Genomic DNA, 19,568 nt, shown 5'->3' with positions numbered 1-19,568 from the left:
AGTAGGCAATGGCGTTTCTCTAAAGAGAAAGGTTTTGATTTGCTCTAACATTAGCTTAGCTGCTACTTAAAGAGCTACACATCCATTTATGAAAACGCAGGAAGCATCTACGTTGTTCCCTCTGTACTAATTGTTAATTCACAGCCACAACATTGGAATATCCCAACAGCCACAACATTGGAATATCCCAACAGCCACAACATTGGAATATCCCAACAGCCACAACATTGGAATATCCCAACAGCCACCATAGCAGTAGTCCAATAAAAGAAAACATTGAAAACAAACATTTCTCACTGAGCCTGTTCCTTTTCTTTGTGCTTTGGGAAAACAAACTGCCTCTGAAAGCTGAACTAGTCCCAACTTCTCTCTACTAACCACATATCTCATCTCTTCTATCAGTATCTTCCCCAGTTAAAGGTGACATACAGACACGTTTTTCTATTGAAAACAGCAAAAAGCAATTTCAACAGCTGTAATTCATCTACAACTCTGAACCAATGGATTCATCCTTTAGATAACAGAGTATTTCTGCTAGGTCTTTCTACGACTTTCCATTTCTACCTCAACAACAGACGATTTTACGAATGTCTGTGAAAAAGATTACTTTTCTTTATTGTTTCACTTTATCATTTATTTTACTGTTTTACATTAGATTTTCATTTGCAATAATGAGCCTGGTGTATAAGCTATGTAGTTCATTTTCCTCACTGTAATATGTGCAAAATAGAACCGACAGATTCATTACAAAATCAGGGAGATGTGTCAAACCGTGAACTGGCAAGTAAAATATCTTTGTGTTTTTATTTTTACTTTAAGACCCCAGCAGACTTTTTGAACTACTTCTACTCCATCATACAAGATTATGTAACGCCCTAGTTACCACAGATTAAAAGAGCCACGCGCTTGTTTTAGTTCTGTGTAGTTTTGTGGCCACTTAAGACACAGATTTCTCTTTTACCTCTGGAGAGGAAACATACCATGTAATTCACCAAGAAGCTATGACATTGTTTCAAGAAATTCACCTCACCACACAATACAATTGCAATCCAAAAGAACTGCAATAATGTGACAATATGTCTGTCAGTTGCTTCAACAACAGGGGAGGCAAAATAAGGTCCAAAACCAAATTATTCAGATTTGGAACAACAGCCTCTACTATTCATGGATTAAATCCATCTTTACACAAAGCATCTGAACAAAAATCCAAATTTCAACAGTTTAAGAATTGAATTTCTAATTTAAAGATACTAAACCAACCAAGTGTAGGCATTTAGAACAAATGAATATTTCTATGAATGATTGTGAACGCTGTTCTCTTATCTAAGGTTGAAGTGAATGTTCCATTAGCACAGTTCTAAAGTGGCAAACATACTGAAACCAGCCAGAGCTATCTGCTGTTCATATAAACAGCACTGTTTTCTTATCACGCTTATTTGACAGACATAAGATATCTTTGATTTGGAAGGAGAGAATGGCATGTTACCTGAATCGTTGCGGAGGTACGACGACATTGCTGGAATAAGGCAAGACTGACTGAGTAGCTCCAGGAGAACGGACGGGAGAGCGCTGCTGTTCTGTCCTCTACCTTCATGGCTACTTTGGGTCTCTCCATTCGATGTACTCCCTGCAGGATTTATGTAACTGGCAAGAACCTAAAATACAGAAAAGTATTTAATCATAACAGATTTATTTTAGGCAAAAGAACTCTGTCTTTCCTTCCTTCAGAAAAATTCCAGTAATACCTCACAAGTTATTTTGCTAACTCATTACTGGTGTTTATTTCAGTAGTCCCAAAGATGTTTCAGAAGGAATTTTATTCAGTTATTAGATTATGATTACAATTTTGGGGAAATGATAAAATTAAATAGCTATTTTAATTCTGAATTACTTCAAGAGGATCAACTAACATGAATTTTGAATAAACTGCTAGAGTTACTTGAATCTGAAGATTACCAGGTCACTACTGAGATATGCAGGTGTTGCCATTCCCTCTAGAACGGCCAATAGAATAAAAAATTAAATGTAAATGTTTTAAAAACGATTTATAACTTACTTTTGGACAGGACTTCAGATGAGACAACAGCTTAGAGTGAGCATAACACAGACTCTGAAGAACTGTTTGTGTGCATGCTTGTGCTTCAGTAAACAAGGAGCTGCCCTCCCCTCAGAAAAGGCGAGAAGCTGCCTCACGCACCTCCCAGTGGCGGCTCCGGCTGAGTTCACAGGCCCTGACTGTGTGTCACAGCGTACACAACCCAACATACTTCCAACTGTCTGATTTGTGCAGTTGTTCCCTCAAATTAAGTAACTTGACTTGGAATCTCAGGGGCTAAATTCACCATTTTAGTCTTTTCTTTCTTTCCTTCTCCTTTGCTCTAACCCCATTAGCCATCATCTCTTGCTGTAGCATCTTATTTTACCAGCACTTCATACAAAATTTTCCTAAAGAACCTTTCCAGAGAAGTGATCAGGGAAAGTCTGCTGTAAAACTGACAGACATCTTCAGCAAAATGCTGAAGGGTTTTCTACTTTCTCCTCCAGTTGCTGACTGCTCAAAGCAAATGCCTCCTTTCCTCATGACTTTTGACAGTTATAGCTAAACCTCTGCATGGCATAATGCAGAATACTGCCTGGAAGCTTCGTCAAGAGTAATTCAGGTGCTTTCTCCTTTTTTGTGCTTAGGAGAACTGTTTCAGATTTTATTCATTTTGCTTTTGTAAGGGGACATGATGCTTGTGCTTTATAATCTACAGTGACTGAAATAACTGATTACATCAAAATGATATCTTCATCAGTCAGGGCATGGATGTTTTCAGAATTTCATCCCCTTTGTGCACTACCCCAGTGGTGAGGTTAGCTAATGCATTTGAGCTGACAGTTCTGTGAATGAAATTTTTGATGACTAGAAAGAATCTAATTTTCCCTGCACTGACCTAAGGTAACAGATTGGTTACATTTCACAACTGGACTTAAAGGCCTAACTGAACAGGATTTTTTTGTCCTTAATATAATGCATTTAAAAGGCATCAGAGTTTTATTAAGGTCCAGTTGTTCACTGGTGATTTAATACTGCCATTTAAGTGACGTTATCAGGATTTGATAGTATGTCTGAATGAGATTTTGTTACATTGGCATACAAGACATTCACGGACCCTTCAGTAACCACTTTGGATCCTTTATTAAAACAGAGCAACACTAAGTGAGAAATGAATAGGTAAGATTATTTTGACACACAAAATGCGTGCCCTGGCAGCCAGGAGGGCCAGCCGTATCCTGGGGTGCATCAAGCACGGCATTGCTAGTTGGTCGGGGGAAGTGATTGTCCTGCTCTACTCTGCGCTGGTGCGGCCTCACCTCGAGTACTGTGTGCAGTTCTGGGCACCACGGTACAAAAAGGACATTAAACTGTTGGAGAGCCTCCAGAGGAGGGCGACGAAGATGGTGAAGGGCCTAGAGGGGAAGACATGTGAGGAGCGGCTGAGGGCACTGGGCCTGTTCAGCCTGGAGAAGAGGAGGCTGAGGGGGGACCTCATCGCGGTCTACAACTTCCTCGCGAGGGGGACTGGAGAGGCACATGACCTATTCTCCGTTATCACCAGTGACAGGACCCATGGGAAGGGTGTGAAGCTGAGGCAGGGGAGGTTTAGGCTGGACATCAGGAAGAGGTTCTTCACCGAGAGGGTGGTCGCACACTGGAACAGGCTCCCCAGTGAAGTAGTCACTGCACCCAGCCTGTCTGAATTTAAGAAGCGATTGCACTGTGCACTTAGTCACATGGTCTAAACTTTTGAGCAGACCTGTGCGGTGCCAGGAGTTGGACTTGATGATCCTTATGGGTCCCTTCCAACTCGGGATATTCTATGATTCTATGATAAAATGTCTATTCCTGCACCCTCCTTCCCCAACAGACAGTCTTTACTTTTGACTGAATGCTGCTATGTCTACAGAGATGTATGACACCTCCGGGGAACTACTGGGATGTTTCTTTGTTCATAGTCTATTCAGAACTGTCACCTAGGCTTGCCCACTTGGGTCCTTTTTATGCAGCAGTCTCGTGAAGTTTGAAAACAGCCTCAAATACAATCCCTATGTTTTTTCATTTAGACAGGAAGCAGTAAGCTTTTTTTTCCCCCCAAAAAATACCATAATTACTGTACTACATGACTGCAAAAAAATACAAGCTCTGTTTTTGTTATTCAGGCCCTAATATTTCAACTACTTATCATTAAACAACATTTCATTATTACGCACCTGTAGAAGGCAGGTCACATGCTCTTCTTCTAGCCTTTGCTTAGTCAAAGCTTGCTCAACATCCCATCCTGAAGCTGTGGAGCCTGTTCCAAAGCCTGTACCCTTGGCCCAGTACAACTGCTGTTCTTCTGTTGATGCACTGTTGTGTGTACTTGACACCTGTGGCTAAGTTACAGAAAATAAAGTCACAGTAATTCTACATTTTTCAACGTTTCATTCTTTAAAAAGCCTTTGTTCTGCAAAACAATGTAATCCCGATTTGTTAACTTAATATAGATATCAGGATTGAGAGGAACTCAAAGCTTTAGCTAGAAACCCCCTTGCCATAAAAATCCAGTACAGGTCAGGTCAGTGATAAATTGTTGCAAGTAGTTCTTTAATTTGACTACTAGTGCAAGCCCATTTTTGTTCTCTTTTAAACTATTGTTACTGTTTAAATGATGAAAGATATCAAAATGCTACTTAATCAATATTATGCTAAACAATACAGCTCTCTAATTATTACTGTTTAACAGCTAGTCAAATTTAATAACATAATTAGGAGGAGGGATGGAAGTAGAAATGTCACTGAAAGTACACAACTGAAACGCTAGGATGCTCAAGCATGTGCTGATTTTGAATAAATGTACCAAAATAGCAAGAGATACAAGTTTTTTATTCCAATGGTCTGCATCACTGCATTTTACTAACATAACTTCAATACTGAATTTCTTAGCTCTTATAAAACTATTTAAGTACTTAATGGTAATTTTGAAAATTTACCAGACCTTTGATGAAAATGATGCATAAAAAACTCCAATGAGCATTTTTTAAACTAGTGCTATCCTAATTATTTAATTAGAACACTAAACAAGTGAATGCATTTTCCAGAGTCATGAGCGTTTGCTACTTTCATTATAGCTACTCAGTGACAATTAGCCCTACTGGCAGCTAGATTATGTGAGTAGGTGCACAACTTTAATTTGTATTATTTAATTTACAGCTCTGAACAGTTTTAATTTCTGTCCAGATCTTCTTTAGGGATTTTATTAGAGATTATGTTTGAAGGAAAACGTTATCACCTGTGAAGTATCCTACTGACAGTACTCCAGAATCACCATCTAACTTTTGCATTGAGAATATAACGCATCTTGATGATGAAACAGCTGTCTCCTGTAGACATCACCACTCATAAACACACTGTGCCTTTAACACTTAAGAGGATGTCATGAGCACTGACTTAAAGCACTTAAGGGAAAGCCCTGCCACAGAGATAGAAGCTTTGGTGCAGGCCTGACGTATATCTAGTTTCTGATAGCTATGAATTATGTGAAGCAACCATTTTCAGGGGTCATGGTAGTACTGAAGCAGAGACAAGAATTAATGTTTGCCCTTTCCCTCCAAAAGCCCAATTATCTTACGGCATTACTATGCCAGCAGCCTGATACCCAATTAGGACCAGAGTATCTCAGTTCCCCTTCAAAACTGACTAGCCATTGAAGTGAATTATACTCATATAGTTTCCTATCTTCTTTGCTCAACTCCTCATCAGTATCAGAAGCTACTAAAATATGGACAATTCTATATTTTTCAGCTGCTTACCAATACATATTTATCCACCAGAACATTTTCATGCAAGCCTCTGCCACAAAATTTTAAGATAGGGCAAGTCATTATTGTTTTTCAAACACGTTTTGAGACAATCAGTCTGTTGTGCAGAAATGGCAACTCATAATCCTAAAAAAATTGAGGATACATGTTCTGAATAGAGGGTAGTATAAAACAGTAAGTACACTGAAAAAAAAATAATTTTTGAGATTCACATGGGATCTTGAACACCGGAAAATTTTTGTCTTTAAAAAGGGGATGAAAAAAATCACTGCATTAATTCATTAATTTTCACAACTCATTTATGTTTGTGAAGCATTTAAGAGGAAATAATTTGCAGTCAGTAGAGTTTAGATGATGAATGCTAAATAAGGTAATGAGGTCATGATATCTAATGAGAATTTAAAAAAGAAAGAACAACCATCCATTGAGTATTATGCCTCAAGATCCCGAGAAAGAAACAGATTACACCTTAATGCCTCCGACACGTCTTTGTTGCTTAAATTTCATGATTACTATGTTTATCTGCAACACACAAGAACGATTACTTAATCAAGTACTTTCTAATTATTTTTGTTCTTCATTCAAATGCCAGCTACACAGAAATTAGATTTTAATGAAAGCACTGAGATTATTTTCTTTATTATGGCAAAAACCTTTCCTGCTTCTCAGTGGCAATTGTTCTGCTATTAAACTTACCTCTGCCTGGTTGGGACTAGCGTTGGGAACTCTTGGGGCATGATGGCTTAGAGCAGAAAGACAAGCAAGGATAAGATGTATAGCCCCAATTTCCAGTGCCATCCGCCTAAGCAGCACTCCATCGTCAGTAGTCAATGGTGTAGTGCTGAACAAACTGCGCAACACATGGAAGGGCAGGGTTGGAAGCACATTTGCTGAAGGAGACTGCAGGATATGACCTAGATTGAAGAAGAAAATAATCAAGATCACATTTTCTTTCAATAGTTCAATATAGTCTTTTAATCTATGGAACAAAACATGGAAAAATACTAAGGACTTAAGCGCTTAGCTATAGTAAGGCTATCTAATATTAGGTTTCTCTTATCAACAGCTTTTCAGGAGGAGAAGAGTATAGAAGAAAGAATGTTTATTTCCTTTATGGAATTGATTAAAAACAAGTTACAAAATTTGATTCACCATTTCCAGGGAGAAAAAGAAAACAAAATTTGTTAATAATCACAAGTGTTCTTTTGTATTTAACTACACTGCAGGTTGTATTTCTGAATGAAGAGAATAAAGGTGGCTCAGACTATTTTTTTCTTTTGACTTGCAACTACAGCAAGCTAAGGAATGCATATGATCAATGAACAGCAGTTCAGCTGACAAGGAGCTGTAGTTTCTCATGATGTAGGAATTTATTTTTTTATGTTCACGTGACCAAATTGTGAATGAAACTACTGGCACAATCCAAGTGTGATGTGACTCAAGTCAAATGCATCATGAAATACTGACATAATTTTAATTAGATGAGATGCATGTTTGGATTTTGTAGTAGAACTATTTAAAAAACATAACCCTTATGTAATATGAGCAAAAATTACTTCTTTTAGAAGCCAAGTTATAGGAGTTACCAATAGATGGAGTTGCCAAGTTAATGGAGTGACCTACTAATGCAACACACAGACATTTAGGAAGGTGTCTCAATCTTTTCTGTGTTTAATAATGCACTTCACATTCCCTCTACAGTGTGTATGTAAATGAAGATATCTAAACACTGAAAGTACTTCCAAATAGCCAACTCTGTTCAGAAGTTTGCTTCTTATTTTAAATATACTTAAATACTTAAATATACTTAATATATATATTTTTATATGTAAATATATAAAATTTATATAAATATATTATTTTCTCTCTCAGTCTTAACAAAACAAATTTGTGTCCATTTGATACTCTTTCTTCGTAAAGAAAATAACAAGAAGAAAGCAAGGTGTCTTTTGACTTGAATCTTCATAAATAAAACTGAATAACTCTGGAAAAGACACTGATCTTATAGTCTTCCACAACTGAAGGTGTAGCCAAATGACAAAAAAAAAATCTACAACATCTGCCCAATAATTTACCTTCATAGATGACTGAATCAATATTTAACTGATAAACCATGAATTTTTAAGTGCAGAATTTGTATTTGTATTAATTTGTATTCTTTGTATTGCATGAGAAAAAAGATTCTAGGTGTATGAAAAGATGCATTTCTAACAGAAAAGGAAAACAATAATACTTTATACAAAGAATTAATGTGGACAACTGTTTACAATTTATTCCACATTTGATAAAGAGCTGAATTCACACTTTTGGCTTAGCAAATGGAGAAATTGACTATTTAGTCCAGCAAAAATAAAGCCTATGAGAGAATACAAGTCCTGTCAACAAATGCAAAAAAGGAATAGCTATTCACAACGAAGAACAATGCTGGCATAATGATAACTGGGCACAAACTGCATATGAGTAATTTTAGCCTGAAAATTAAAGACAGGCCACACCAATCACAAAAATGATGTTCTGGAAATGTATTCCAATGGCAACAGTGGATGCACACAAGAAAAAAGAAAAGCAACCTAAAAAGTAAGGGTTTGCGTTAGCCTCTTTGTATGTTTATAAAACACATTATAAATATTTGTTTGCAAAAGCAAATCACTCACGGACATTGTAATCTGAGTGAACATACACAGTCCGTTAGCCAATTACTATTCAAATTAAGTGGGAGTAAGCAACAAGACTGTATGTTTGTTATGCAGTCTACTGTCCTGTACCAAAATAGAGGAGAAATAAAAAGATGAATAGAAAGGACAGTAAAAAAGACTCTTTTGCTGAGTAGAGATTAACTCCAGTTGGTTGCTGTATGGAAAAACAGCATTGTTTTTAAAGTCATAATGAAAGGAGAAGTCTGAAAGCACTAAAGCATTTTTTGCAAATGCTTTAGTTTTCTAAAACATTAAGAAATACAGATCTTAGAACTATATGCATTACTCCAGGTTCCAAAGACTGACTATAAAAATAACCTTGTCTCCACTCATCTGTTCATTCATCCAAGAATACTCCCTTTATCCTTCTGAACTCACACCATTACAGTAAAGCTCCTGCTCGGATAATAATCTAGATCTTCCTCTCCTTTTCTAAAGCAGCTCCCAACAGTTTATTTTACGTTTGCTGTAGCTATGCTCCGATCCGTGTTACTCTGCATTTGGTTGCAGAAATACACATTTGCTTAATTAATTGAGCATATCCTGCTACTCAGACTGTTCTGTCTGAGTGCACTGGCATCTTGACAGTATCACCTGTAAGTCTGACCAGCAGTTATTTTACAATTACTCTGACATCTAGATGTAAACATATGAATACTGATGACTGCAACAAAACCTCACCAGGATGAACTTCATATTTAGATAAAAGTGATTATCAAAGATGCTAACAACACAGGTCTTTACAAATTACACAAACCAATTCTAACTTCCTGCTAAAAGTATTACAATATAAATAATTTTAAGTAAAACAATCTAGCTGTGGTCTACAAAAAAAACAAAACATAGTAATTGCAGCACATACTTCCTTCACCATCATCTGTAACTCCCAACACCAATCTCAACAGACACTGAGCATGTTTCCGTTCTTTTAGTAGCACCTCAGCATAGCCCGGGAGACGAAGGAATAAACCAAAGGCAGCCAAAGAATGAGCGGGTATGGGAGACATAGTCTGAACTGTTGACTTGATCGGTGGAGGTTCTGCAGCAATTGTTTCTGGTGCTTCATACACCAGTTCCCCTGATTGTTCGATGGTAACCCATTCAAACTGGTCACTGTCCTTCTGCTTTTCCTGTGTGGTTGATGTAACTACTGGAGTGCTCACCTTAAAGATCAAGAACAACAACAAAAAAAAATTGGTAGTCATTCAGTTAATCACCTATGCAAAAAATTATTAAAATTAGGATCTTGAAATCTTAATAAAGGACACCATTAAAAATCACATCAAATACACTACAGTTTACAGAGAGAGGGACCAGGCTAAATGGTTTATAAGGACATACTTGTTGCGTTTTCAAAACGGTTCTAGTAAGTCCCATCTACATACACAAGCAACTATATTTTGTCGACCTAAATTCCTCAGTTGAAACATGTTATTTAAAACCTAGATGCACAGGAGACAAACTACACCAAATAAATGATACAGAAGACTATTTTACGTATCAGTCTGTTAAATAAGAAATGGACCATTTATTTTGGACACTTAAAAATGTAAATAAGAAATGGTTAATTTTTAATTACGTACTCTAAAAGAAAACAACTAATCCAAACTGCTTTACCAACTGAGGAGAAATTTGGATATCTTAGCAGCCTTGTAGGAACTCGTGTGTTCCTTTCAGGCTTTTGATTGATTTGGTGGGTTTTATTACAATTATGCTCTAATGCACTAGTCTGTAGTTCTGTTTTATGAACTAACACTGCACGGGTGATTAAGCAGCCAGGCATTATGATGGGTATTAGCATTTACAGGGGATAACATTTATACAGTTCCCCAGCAAACAGTCATGCACTCCGGATACCAAAACATTACCACATAAAAACGATGGATACACTTAGGTCCCTCTCATGAGTAAACATCACAGCAGCTTCAGGCTTTTATGATACTCAGATCAACTGATAGAATCATATTTAAAATGTTGGTACTTATCACCAAAATGATCTAAATTGGAAAAAATTCGTCTGAAAAGCCCTTGCGGAATTTATTCAGAACGCTGAATTCCTAATTAGAAGTCAAAATTATGTCTGTCTGTATTGATTCTAATTATCTACACATTAAGAGAATAATTGGGAAAATCTTAAAATATAGCATTTGCAGAATGGCAAGTATCAGTGATTTAAAGATATGAGAAAAATTATGGAATAAAGAGTCTGGAGAACTCAGTTTTAACTCTGAATCTTCTATTTAGCATTACCATACTTAATTTGTTTTTATAGATCACAGAATTCTTATTCAATATGTGAATCCAAACATTCAAATTATTATCATTATTGTTTTTTTTTTTTAAAAAAAGAAAATAACTTTCCAGGACAACAGAGAAAGAAGGAAAAAAAAGTGTTCAAATTTCTTATGGTCATAAGCTGATTTTCATCTGTTGCAGAATTCCAGGAATCAGTATTTTTCAATACAGACTACATGCTACTTCACTGCATTTCAAAATACAGTAGTTGCTTATGTGAACACATTTCCTCAACTTTTAGGTCTTGCACAGGCTTAATATGTGACCTCTAAAAGATCTGTGGAATAACTGTCCTCTCACATCACATGCCATCAATATTTAGCGTGCTCTTCCTGAATTGCATTGCTATTTACAAAGGATTCATACTCATTATCTGGTCTCATGACAGGGTTCCCATTCCTGCCATAGTTTTGCAGTCAGGGTACCGAATAGCACCCTTCATTCATGATTAACTCCATTTCAAAAGGAATAAATATTCACCATCTTTCTTATTAGGAGTAACAACCAAAAAAATTTCAAAAACACAGACAACTAGAATTTGAATAACTTGTGGCTTATTGTTTCCATTTTCCATAACAATTACTTTTGTACCTATAAGAGCAGCCAAAGGAGTCATTCCACACTAATGGCACTGCTGACACTTCTGAAAAGCCTAGCAGCACCTCTACAGAAATTCTGTATATGATTACAGTCAAATATATAAGTAAATTAGCATATATTTACTATAAAATTTATATACTATTTATTATAATAAAGTTAATTCTGATTGCAAGGTTATTTATGATTATAATATATAAACTAAAAATTATATAATCCACACCAAGAACTGCATTTTACTTAACCACAAAAAAATCAGAAAGAGAACGTTTACATGAACAATTGAATGATAAGCAAGTATGGCTTTATCAGTAACTCTGTGCTCTACTATCCTTCAAAATATTTTAGGAATTAACAGAAGCAAAGCAAGAAGCAACACTGAATTCCTGCTTTTGTTTCACAGGGACATGGCTACTCAAGCAAACTAACAAGTATAGGGAAGCTGCATGTATAGCTGGACTGCTGTGGAGTCATGCACATGCCTATTTTAAAGCAGCTTCCCCATATGACTGAGATGTCAAACTGAACCATACAGAAATACGGAGAAAATATTGTCCTTAAACAAACAAAAGAAATGTTAGCATGTTTTTCTATGCTGATTTTTTCACTCACTTGTTGAATTACATCAGGATAAAGCATAGGGAGTCTCTCTGCAATGAGGGCCAATCCACCCATTCCTGCAAAAACTTGCAGCGGAGACTGAATGGGACATGTTTCAAGAAGTGATTCATCTAGCACTGCATCCATACACTCATCCCCAGGACTGATTGCTTCATCTTCAGGGCAAGGTCCCAGTAAATCTGCATGTTCTACAAAAAACACAGGCATAAAAGAAATTAGTACATTGTCATCAACGTGGTGTTTGTTTCTTCTTCCTCACTTAAAAGTGTACTTCAAAAGTAGCATTTCCCTTTTCAGCAAAATCTGAGTCAAGAACCTGAAATGAGTAAGTACAAGAATATAAAAAGAATAAAAATATGAGTAATTTTTAGCAATAATTGCAAATCCATGCCAGAATTGTGGATCATTTATACAAGTTTAAATGTTAATTATTAGAATTCTACCTATGCCTTTCAAATTTTGTTAACATTAGAAGTATGACAACACTTTTTTTTTTTAATAATGTCTTTCATCTAGGAGATAAGAGTATGTTAGTATCTCATAAAGAGTTTATAGCTGAAAAAGACCATCTTACATAAATTGCTCATTTTTTTCCTCCAAAATGCTCAGCAATAATTCTTCATCCTATAACTGATATGGTTTCAAACAGATCTTGCATTACCTAATCTGCCCTGGTTATTAGCACAAACAGGTACTAATGATAACTGGCATACACGTCAAGAAATAAAACGCATGGTATCTACACAATCATATAATCACATCATACACAACAATACAGCAAAGAAAGTAAAGTGAAACCAGAACAACCATACTGGTAAACCTTACGTATTCAGTCTGAGGACAAGAAGTAAATCTGCTATTTACCACAAAGTTTAGCACTTGTCTCGTAGTGAATAGCTCAGGAACTACATGCAAGAGAATAAAGAAAACTCTTGTTCCTTACCAAAACAATTAAATCCATTTCGTTCAAAATAAAAACATTTTAAAAACAAAGAAACCAAAAAAGTACAAAGCCAAATGAACAACCAGAATGAAAAAAACCCTCACCTTTTTCTGTGTGAAGACGCTTAAATGAGTCTGTTTTTGATAAGCTTGGATCTGAGATGACTTTGGAACCAAGCTTAACTGTCAAGTCTATTGATCGGTATCCTTGAGGGAGTTTACGGTCATACAGGAGAGTCAGAAGCTGGGCAAGTGTCATTTCAGCTGGTAACGGCTGGCCTAAACAACAATGGCATTGAGTCAGAGCTGAAAATTATGATTGGGTTATTTTAACATACATGTCCAGGTGCTGTTCGTTACGTGTACCACAGATGCCAAGTAGAGTAAAAATTATCTGGCTCTAAACCAAGGCCTGACCTTTAATATTTGTTCTCTTGGGAAAAGGGGCCCCATCAGTTTGGAACAGAGAATCAGAGAACTATGCCAACATTACCTTCAGCAGCTCTGTGCTGACAGCCCAAGCACTTGGTATATTTAACAAATGGCTAAGACTGTGATTTGATGTGCATTTTAAACAGGTACTGCCTGCCTCCCACTATTAAATCCCACCCCTTGAATTATGGTGGCATAAGAGTAAGCAACCACAAGGTGAAAAGACTGAAGTGGAAGAAAGTGGAAAACAAACAAAACCACAGCTCTTTTTTCAGTCCTATCAGTCCCAAGCCTAAGGTCACTGCACTAATCTCAAGACACAATAATTCAACAAGAGAAAATGAATGGCAGCTCAAGGAATACTTTTTTCAGCAGCCCTGTAGAACTGAAATGCACATGCAACTACAGCCCAAACTGATTACTGAAATGGGGACTTTGGCCACTCTGTTTATGAAGAGTATGTTCTTCATTAAAATTACAAGCTATTCTCAAGTGAGAACAATTTTTTTCCTAATAATTAGTCGACTTTATATGTAAAGGGAAATGTTTTAGAATTGGATCAGTTAATACACTTAGCACACTCATTTCATCTTGACAGTACTTGATCAAGGAGCACAAAGCCCAGGAAGGCCTTTAGTAGCAATCTGTTTCTTCAGTGGAGGATGGTGCCTTAAGAAATGAAAACTAGAAGTGTTTTTATTCTGCTAATGTTTATATTACTACATCATCTAAGTGAAGTAAGTTTTCTCCCCTTTTCCATCAGTGATTCTGTGTTTTTTTTTTTGGTGACAATTGGCACTTGCACAAGATATATGAATAATGAGACCATACACTAATACAGAATGGTCTACAGCACCATTAGTAGACAGTCAACTTTTACCAGCTAGATATTGAAACGGGCACTGAGGGCAAAACAACTTTGATTAGAGATTTACTAATTCTTAATTCTATTAGCTGCTTCCTTGTTTTTATAGCATAAAGTAGATAAGGATCTCTTCTGCACAATATTCAAGTATTTTATGCATGTTCCTGTCCTTTATCACTGATCTAAGGTTAAGAATTCCAGTCTGCAATCTTTCTCCTATATGCCCTCAAACACATATGTACCACCAGCTTTATCCAGATAGCTGGTAAAATGTGATTACATATCTGCTATACATAAAACACGACTGACTACTTAAGACATGCTGTTTTTGAAAATGCAAATGTTATGGAATTCAGAAATATTCCTGAAGGGGCAATTCAGCCCTCTAGAGAGGGATGCCAGTTGGCTGCCCACTCAGAACATGAAATCACAGGGCACAAATGCCAGTTTAACATTGCCCTGTGGGTCAAAGAAAATGCATGTCGGCTTACAAAAAAAACAACCTCCTTACTCCTAAGTGAAAGTAGAAATGTTTTTAAGATTTTATTTAGGAACTAAATAAAGTTTAGGCACTAAACTTCAAAGAAGAACAGTGTAACTGTTATACTTTACAGTTATAACTGTTTTATAACTGTTTCAAGCTACATAATGCTCCACATCCTGTTACCAAGCCAGAAGTGCTCCACACCACAAGAGACCAAATAAAAAGATAAAGATGTACATCATCATTATATCTACTTTCTAATGATGTATCAGCCACTGAAAAAGACCATTTTCTGAAGTTGAAAAACAGTTATTAAAGTCACCTGGTAGAAGTTTATGGTATAGATGGAAAACTGGAACACTAATAGTCTTGCTGGAAGATTCTCCTCCTGAGGAAGAGGTACCCACTTTATCTGCAATTACTCTTCCTCGTCTTGATGGTGGACGTGGAGGGGTGGATGAAACAGCTCTTTTTGACTGAGATTTCAAACCTAGTACAGAGATAAAAAAAAATAAAACTTGAAGTTATTATGGTATTTAATAACTTCAGCTAGCCAAGCTGCAATGCACTCAATGCCTTCCATTCCAGCAAAAAAAAAGTTAAAATTTTTCAGTACCAACAAATTAAATATCAGAACAGCATTCATATATAAAAAATATTTGGATCTAATCCCAGTATTTTTACAGTTGTAAGGCTGCATGTCCTCCTAAGCTCCAAACATAAACCAGCTGTAACTGTACTAGATCATATCATCCAAAGAAGAAGGCAACAACTACTCTGATTCTGCTCTTTAACTGAGTTTAAGAAATAATCTATCAATGGGCCCTATGGTAAAACTTTTCTAGGTTCTTCTTCTAACTGAAAGAAACTAAGGCAAAAAAATCTACATTGACATACATTTCAGCATACAGCCTAAAAATAAGAAACATTTGTCTGACCTACGACTTGTCACCTATGAGGTGACTTCAGCTGTATTACTGGCAGTAACACAAGTGAAGAATGGCATCTTTGAACATGCTTTTAAAGTTGCCTTGGTCAAAACCTTTTTAGTAAACACCACATGAAAACTAAAAGGCAGAATAGGTCCATGAAAGCTTACTGAGCTTTCAAGACTGCCATATTTTGAGACAGCCAAAGTTGACTCAAGGTACATCAAAAATGGACTCATATCATGTACCCTTCTAGACAGGCAATAGACCAAGTAAAAAAGTCAACAGACCCAAATACAAAGACACATAAAGCTACTGCATTATAATCTGCCGAGAGCAGCTGGCAAACTAACATCATGACCCGAAATGTTATAATACGTTCTGGTTTCAGCTGATGAGTAGGAGCAGCTATAATACTCAGTCTCAGTCCACTAAAACAGCTTGTCTCAGGAAGATCAGGCTGCAAATAACATCTCTGCTCTCTAATAATTTTGCCAATAGGAAACAAGTTAAACACTGGCTGTGTGACTTTCTGACGAGACTAATGTACAAAACAGAAAACATAAGCAGCTATAGACAAAAGAAGAAAAGGTTCCATGAACAAGCATTAAAACCAAATGCAAATTAAATAAATTCACATTTAAGCTGTTTTACCTAACCAGAAGAAATACAAGCAAAAAGAAGGAAGAACTGAAGTCTGTTTCTTTCTGAATAGGGAATGGGTTATATCGAGCAGTATGATCAGAGATACAAGTGGGATGAGACAGCTGGTTATGCTATGCCTTATCTTCAATATTAAAATGCTTCTTTTTTCTTCACAGATTCTTTATTCATGTTTTAACCCTTAACTTAAATCTCTTAATGTTTTAGATCTCATCAAAACATGTTTATTATGTTTAAGTGGCACCTACTGTAAAAATCTCTCCAAATAAAGATACTGTAATTAACAAGCAGCTGTATTGTTTTAAATATATACCAAGATCCATGAAACTGCTTCCCTAATTCAACAGTTGAATTTAGAATTATATCTACATCTAAAATCCTGGAAGGAAAAGCTTAAGAAATATTGGTGCCAGAAGTCAAAGGAAATCAGCATCTCTTCTTCATGCTTCATGAAGTGTGAATGAAATTAAGAAAGCTCAACGAGGGCAGAGAGCTGGACAGGAAAAGGGTAGTTTGAAGTTTAATAATCTCCCAAACACACCAAAACTTCAAACTGAAAGACTAATTATCTCTATAGCCATCACCTGAACTGTAATCTTCTCGTACCACTGCAAGATTACTGTGTTCAGTCTATAACCTCCATAGCAATTTTGGAGAAGGGTTTATATGAGTGATTTCAGAAGGACCTTCAAGTAATTTTTTACAAGGTGAAAGCTTTGGAAGACGACCCTTTATTTGTGGTTTCCAAGTGGAATAACATGGTTTTGTGCTTATATGACTTACGCATCTGACAGTTTTTAAACACAGTTGTTATGTAAAGTAAGTGAATTCTTGTATTTGCAAAACATATTGTGGAAGTAGGTGGTTAAACTCCGATGCACTAAGCACTGCAGAAGGGCTCAGGAATCAATACCCAGCCAATATTAATAGTACACAAATATTAATATCTTCCCATATAATCTATACTCCAGGTATGTGTCTACACTAGCCACAGCATCCACAATATACCACAGTCACATTTAGGTACAAATTTGCCCAAGTATATAATTCAGTAAAGGCAGCAGTTCTACTGCCAGGAACTCATCTTTGCTGCTTAGCAGCCACTTCGATTAACTGGGCACTATATTTTTTTCTAAGCATCAGTAATTAAATGAATTATTTGGTAGATAAGATTTTTCCCTCACTTACAATGTCAGAAAGATTCTTTTTTTCAGAAGATGGAAGAAAAAAAACATACCAGAAGCAACAACAACACTGTAATTGTCCTGGAATCCATTTTCTGCTTTAACTTTTTCTTTTTCTTCATAGTTCTTTTTTTCTTTATCTTCCTTCTGTTCATTAATTAGCTTAGCTGTGATGCTGGGTGTATCTACACAGAAGAAAAGCAGGAGAGAAAAGCATTTCAAGACACCAAGTTGATTTTGTTACCAGTTTCTAGGCTCTTGAGATGACTATTCTCAACTGTTTAAACAGCTTAGACTTCTACCTCGGGCAGTAATGTTCTTACAAATATCTAAACATTGAAGTATCGTAATTCTGGCCTCCTCTTGCCAAAAAAAGTCCTCAGTCTATTTAAAACTGTTAAAACTACTACATGACAGGTCAAGTATACATACATTAAAACACAACTGCAACCAACTAAAATGAGATTAGAAGAACAGTGGTTTATTTTACACTTTGTAAGTTACAACACTGGCATCAAAATTGCCAATCGTTCTCCAATTGCTTTGGAGAAGATAAGAGTGTAAAGCTGTACTACTGAGGACTTAACGTTCACACTAAATTTTCATCTATTTATGTATACATCTGTGTATATATATATATTTGTGGATACATATTTCACACTGGGTATGGACTTTTAAAAAAATCATTAGTATTATTTAAACTTCAGAGTAGCTCTAGTTTGGTCCCATGGACTGAATGCCCATTTATTGACAGACAATTTAAAGTTTGTTAATTACACTACTGAGGATGCTCAAGCAACAGTATTTTTAGTATTCAAGTAATATCCACCTTTGTTGTTCAGTCTTCCTGACTTGTCACAACTAGTAAATTAAAACTAAGGTGGATGGAATACAAAACAACTGGTACTTATCCTAAGCATTCCTATCTACCATGACATTGCACATTTTCTTCTTCTGGTGAAGGGATGTGAGCAGCAGATTTAGCAATGATTTTATACTATGCTTTCTTTTTTCTTAAGACAGGGAAAAAAGTACAAAATGAATGTGCTTATGATTTATATTTGCAGAACATATGAAATGATCAATTTGAGATCTTAATGTAATAGAAAACATTAGTAGCATAGTTAAAGAAGAAAAGAAATTAATCCAAGGGAAAGCTTCCAACACAGGATCTTCATGACTTCCTACTATTGCAGTGGTGGCAGTCTTTTCTTCTTTTCCACCCCAGTCAATCCCTTCTCTCCCTCCATCACCCTAAACACATAGTTTACTCCTTGTATATTCAAAACTCCTTTACTATCCTAACCACGGACTTCACTGAATGACAGTGTAAGAACCACAAAGCTTTTAATACCATCAGAAAAATCACAACAGATGAGAGAGGAAAACATAAAAGAACCTCAACTTTTCCAGAATTAATTTTTCCAATTTAAAATGAAACAATTCTGTAGCATAAAGCAGAGTTATGACGTCTTAAGCAGTCAGCATTTGATCGATTTCAATTATGTGCATTTCTGCACATCACATCATCACATTCCCCTCCCCTGTCCCTGTTAGCACTGGCTATCAAGTTGAGCACAATGCACCACGGAGGCAGCTATTCAGTACAGGTTATGTCACTGCTCAACAACTGATCCTTACCTCATGTGCATGACAGTCTCCCCCATTAGAGCAGTTCTGACTGTAAATAGCACAAGGAACTAGAGACCTTGGTAACAATCCACACATGATCATGTCTGGATGCTAAGTGAATACAGATTCACATGTGAAATAGTAAATTATTCCCTGATAAATAAGCCTGAAGCATTTTTTCTAGACTTCACTATTTTTTATCAACATCCCAAAGTAAATGTTGTTTTATCTGGTGTTGGAAATGCCAAATACCATTACAGTACTTCTATCAGCTCATTAGGTAACACATTCATTGCCTTAATGCATTTGTTAATTAATTAAATATAAAGATTTTAAGCAGGCATAAAAAGGCCATAGTTCCTCTGAACTTCAGAGATCTGCTTC

The 19,568-nt window shown here is 36.2% G+C and overlaps 1 protein-coding gene across 2 annotated transcripts in view; it reads right to left on the bottom strand.

Moving 5' to 3' along the window:
- The window catches only part of BIRC6 (baculoviral IAP repeat containing 6), a 178,099-nt gene that overhangs the window by 49,574 nt on the left and 108,957 nt on the right, over positions 1–19,568 (bottom strand). For both annotated transcript variants that reach the window (XM_035564936.2, XM_050709359.1), the window contains exons 58-65: positions 17,606–17,737; positions 15,099–15,266; positions 13,101–13,274; positions 12,045–12,241; positions 9,403–9,703; positions 6,541–6,758; positions 4,255–4,419; positions 1,487–1,655 (exon numbers count right to left, since the gene is read on the bottom strand). In XM_035564936.2, coding sequence (XP_035420829.1) covers positions 1,487–1,655; positions 4,255–4,419; positions 6,541–6,758; positions 9,403–9,703; positions 12,045–12,241; positions 13,101–13,274; positions 15,099–15,266; positions 17,606–17,737 — 1,524 coding nt within the window. The remainder of the gene's footprint in view (positions 1–1,486; positions 1,656–4,254; positions 4,420–6,540; positions 6,759–9,402; positions 9,704–12,044; positions 12,242–13,100; positions 13,275–15,098; positions 15,267–17,605; positions 17,738–19,568) is intronic.

This window comes from Cygnus atratus, chromosome 3, assembly GCF_013377495.2.
Source record: "Cygnus atratus isolate AKBS03 ecotype Queensland, Australia chromosome 3, CAtr_DNAZoo_HiC_assembly, whole genome shotgun sequence".
Classification (NCBI taxonomy): domain Eukaryota; kingdom Metazoa; phylum Chordata; class Aves; order Anseriformes; family Anatidae; genus Cygnus; species Cygnus atratus.
The sequence above is the reverse complement of the archived record's forward strand: the minus strand, read 5'-3'. Positions and strand labels throughout refer to the sequence as shown.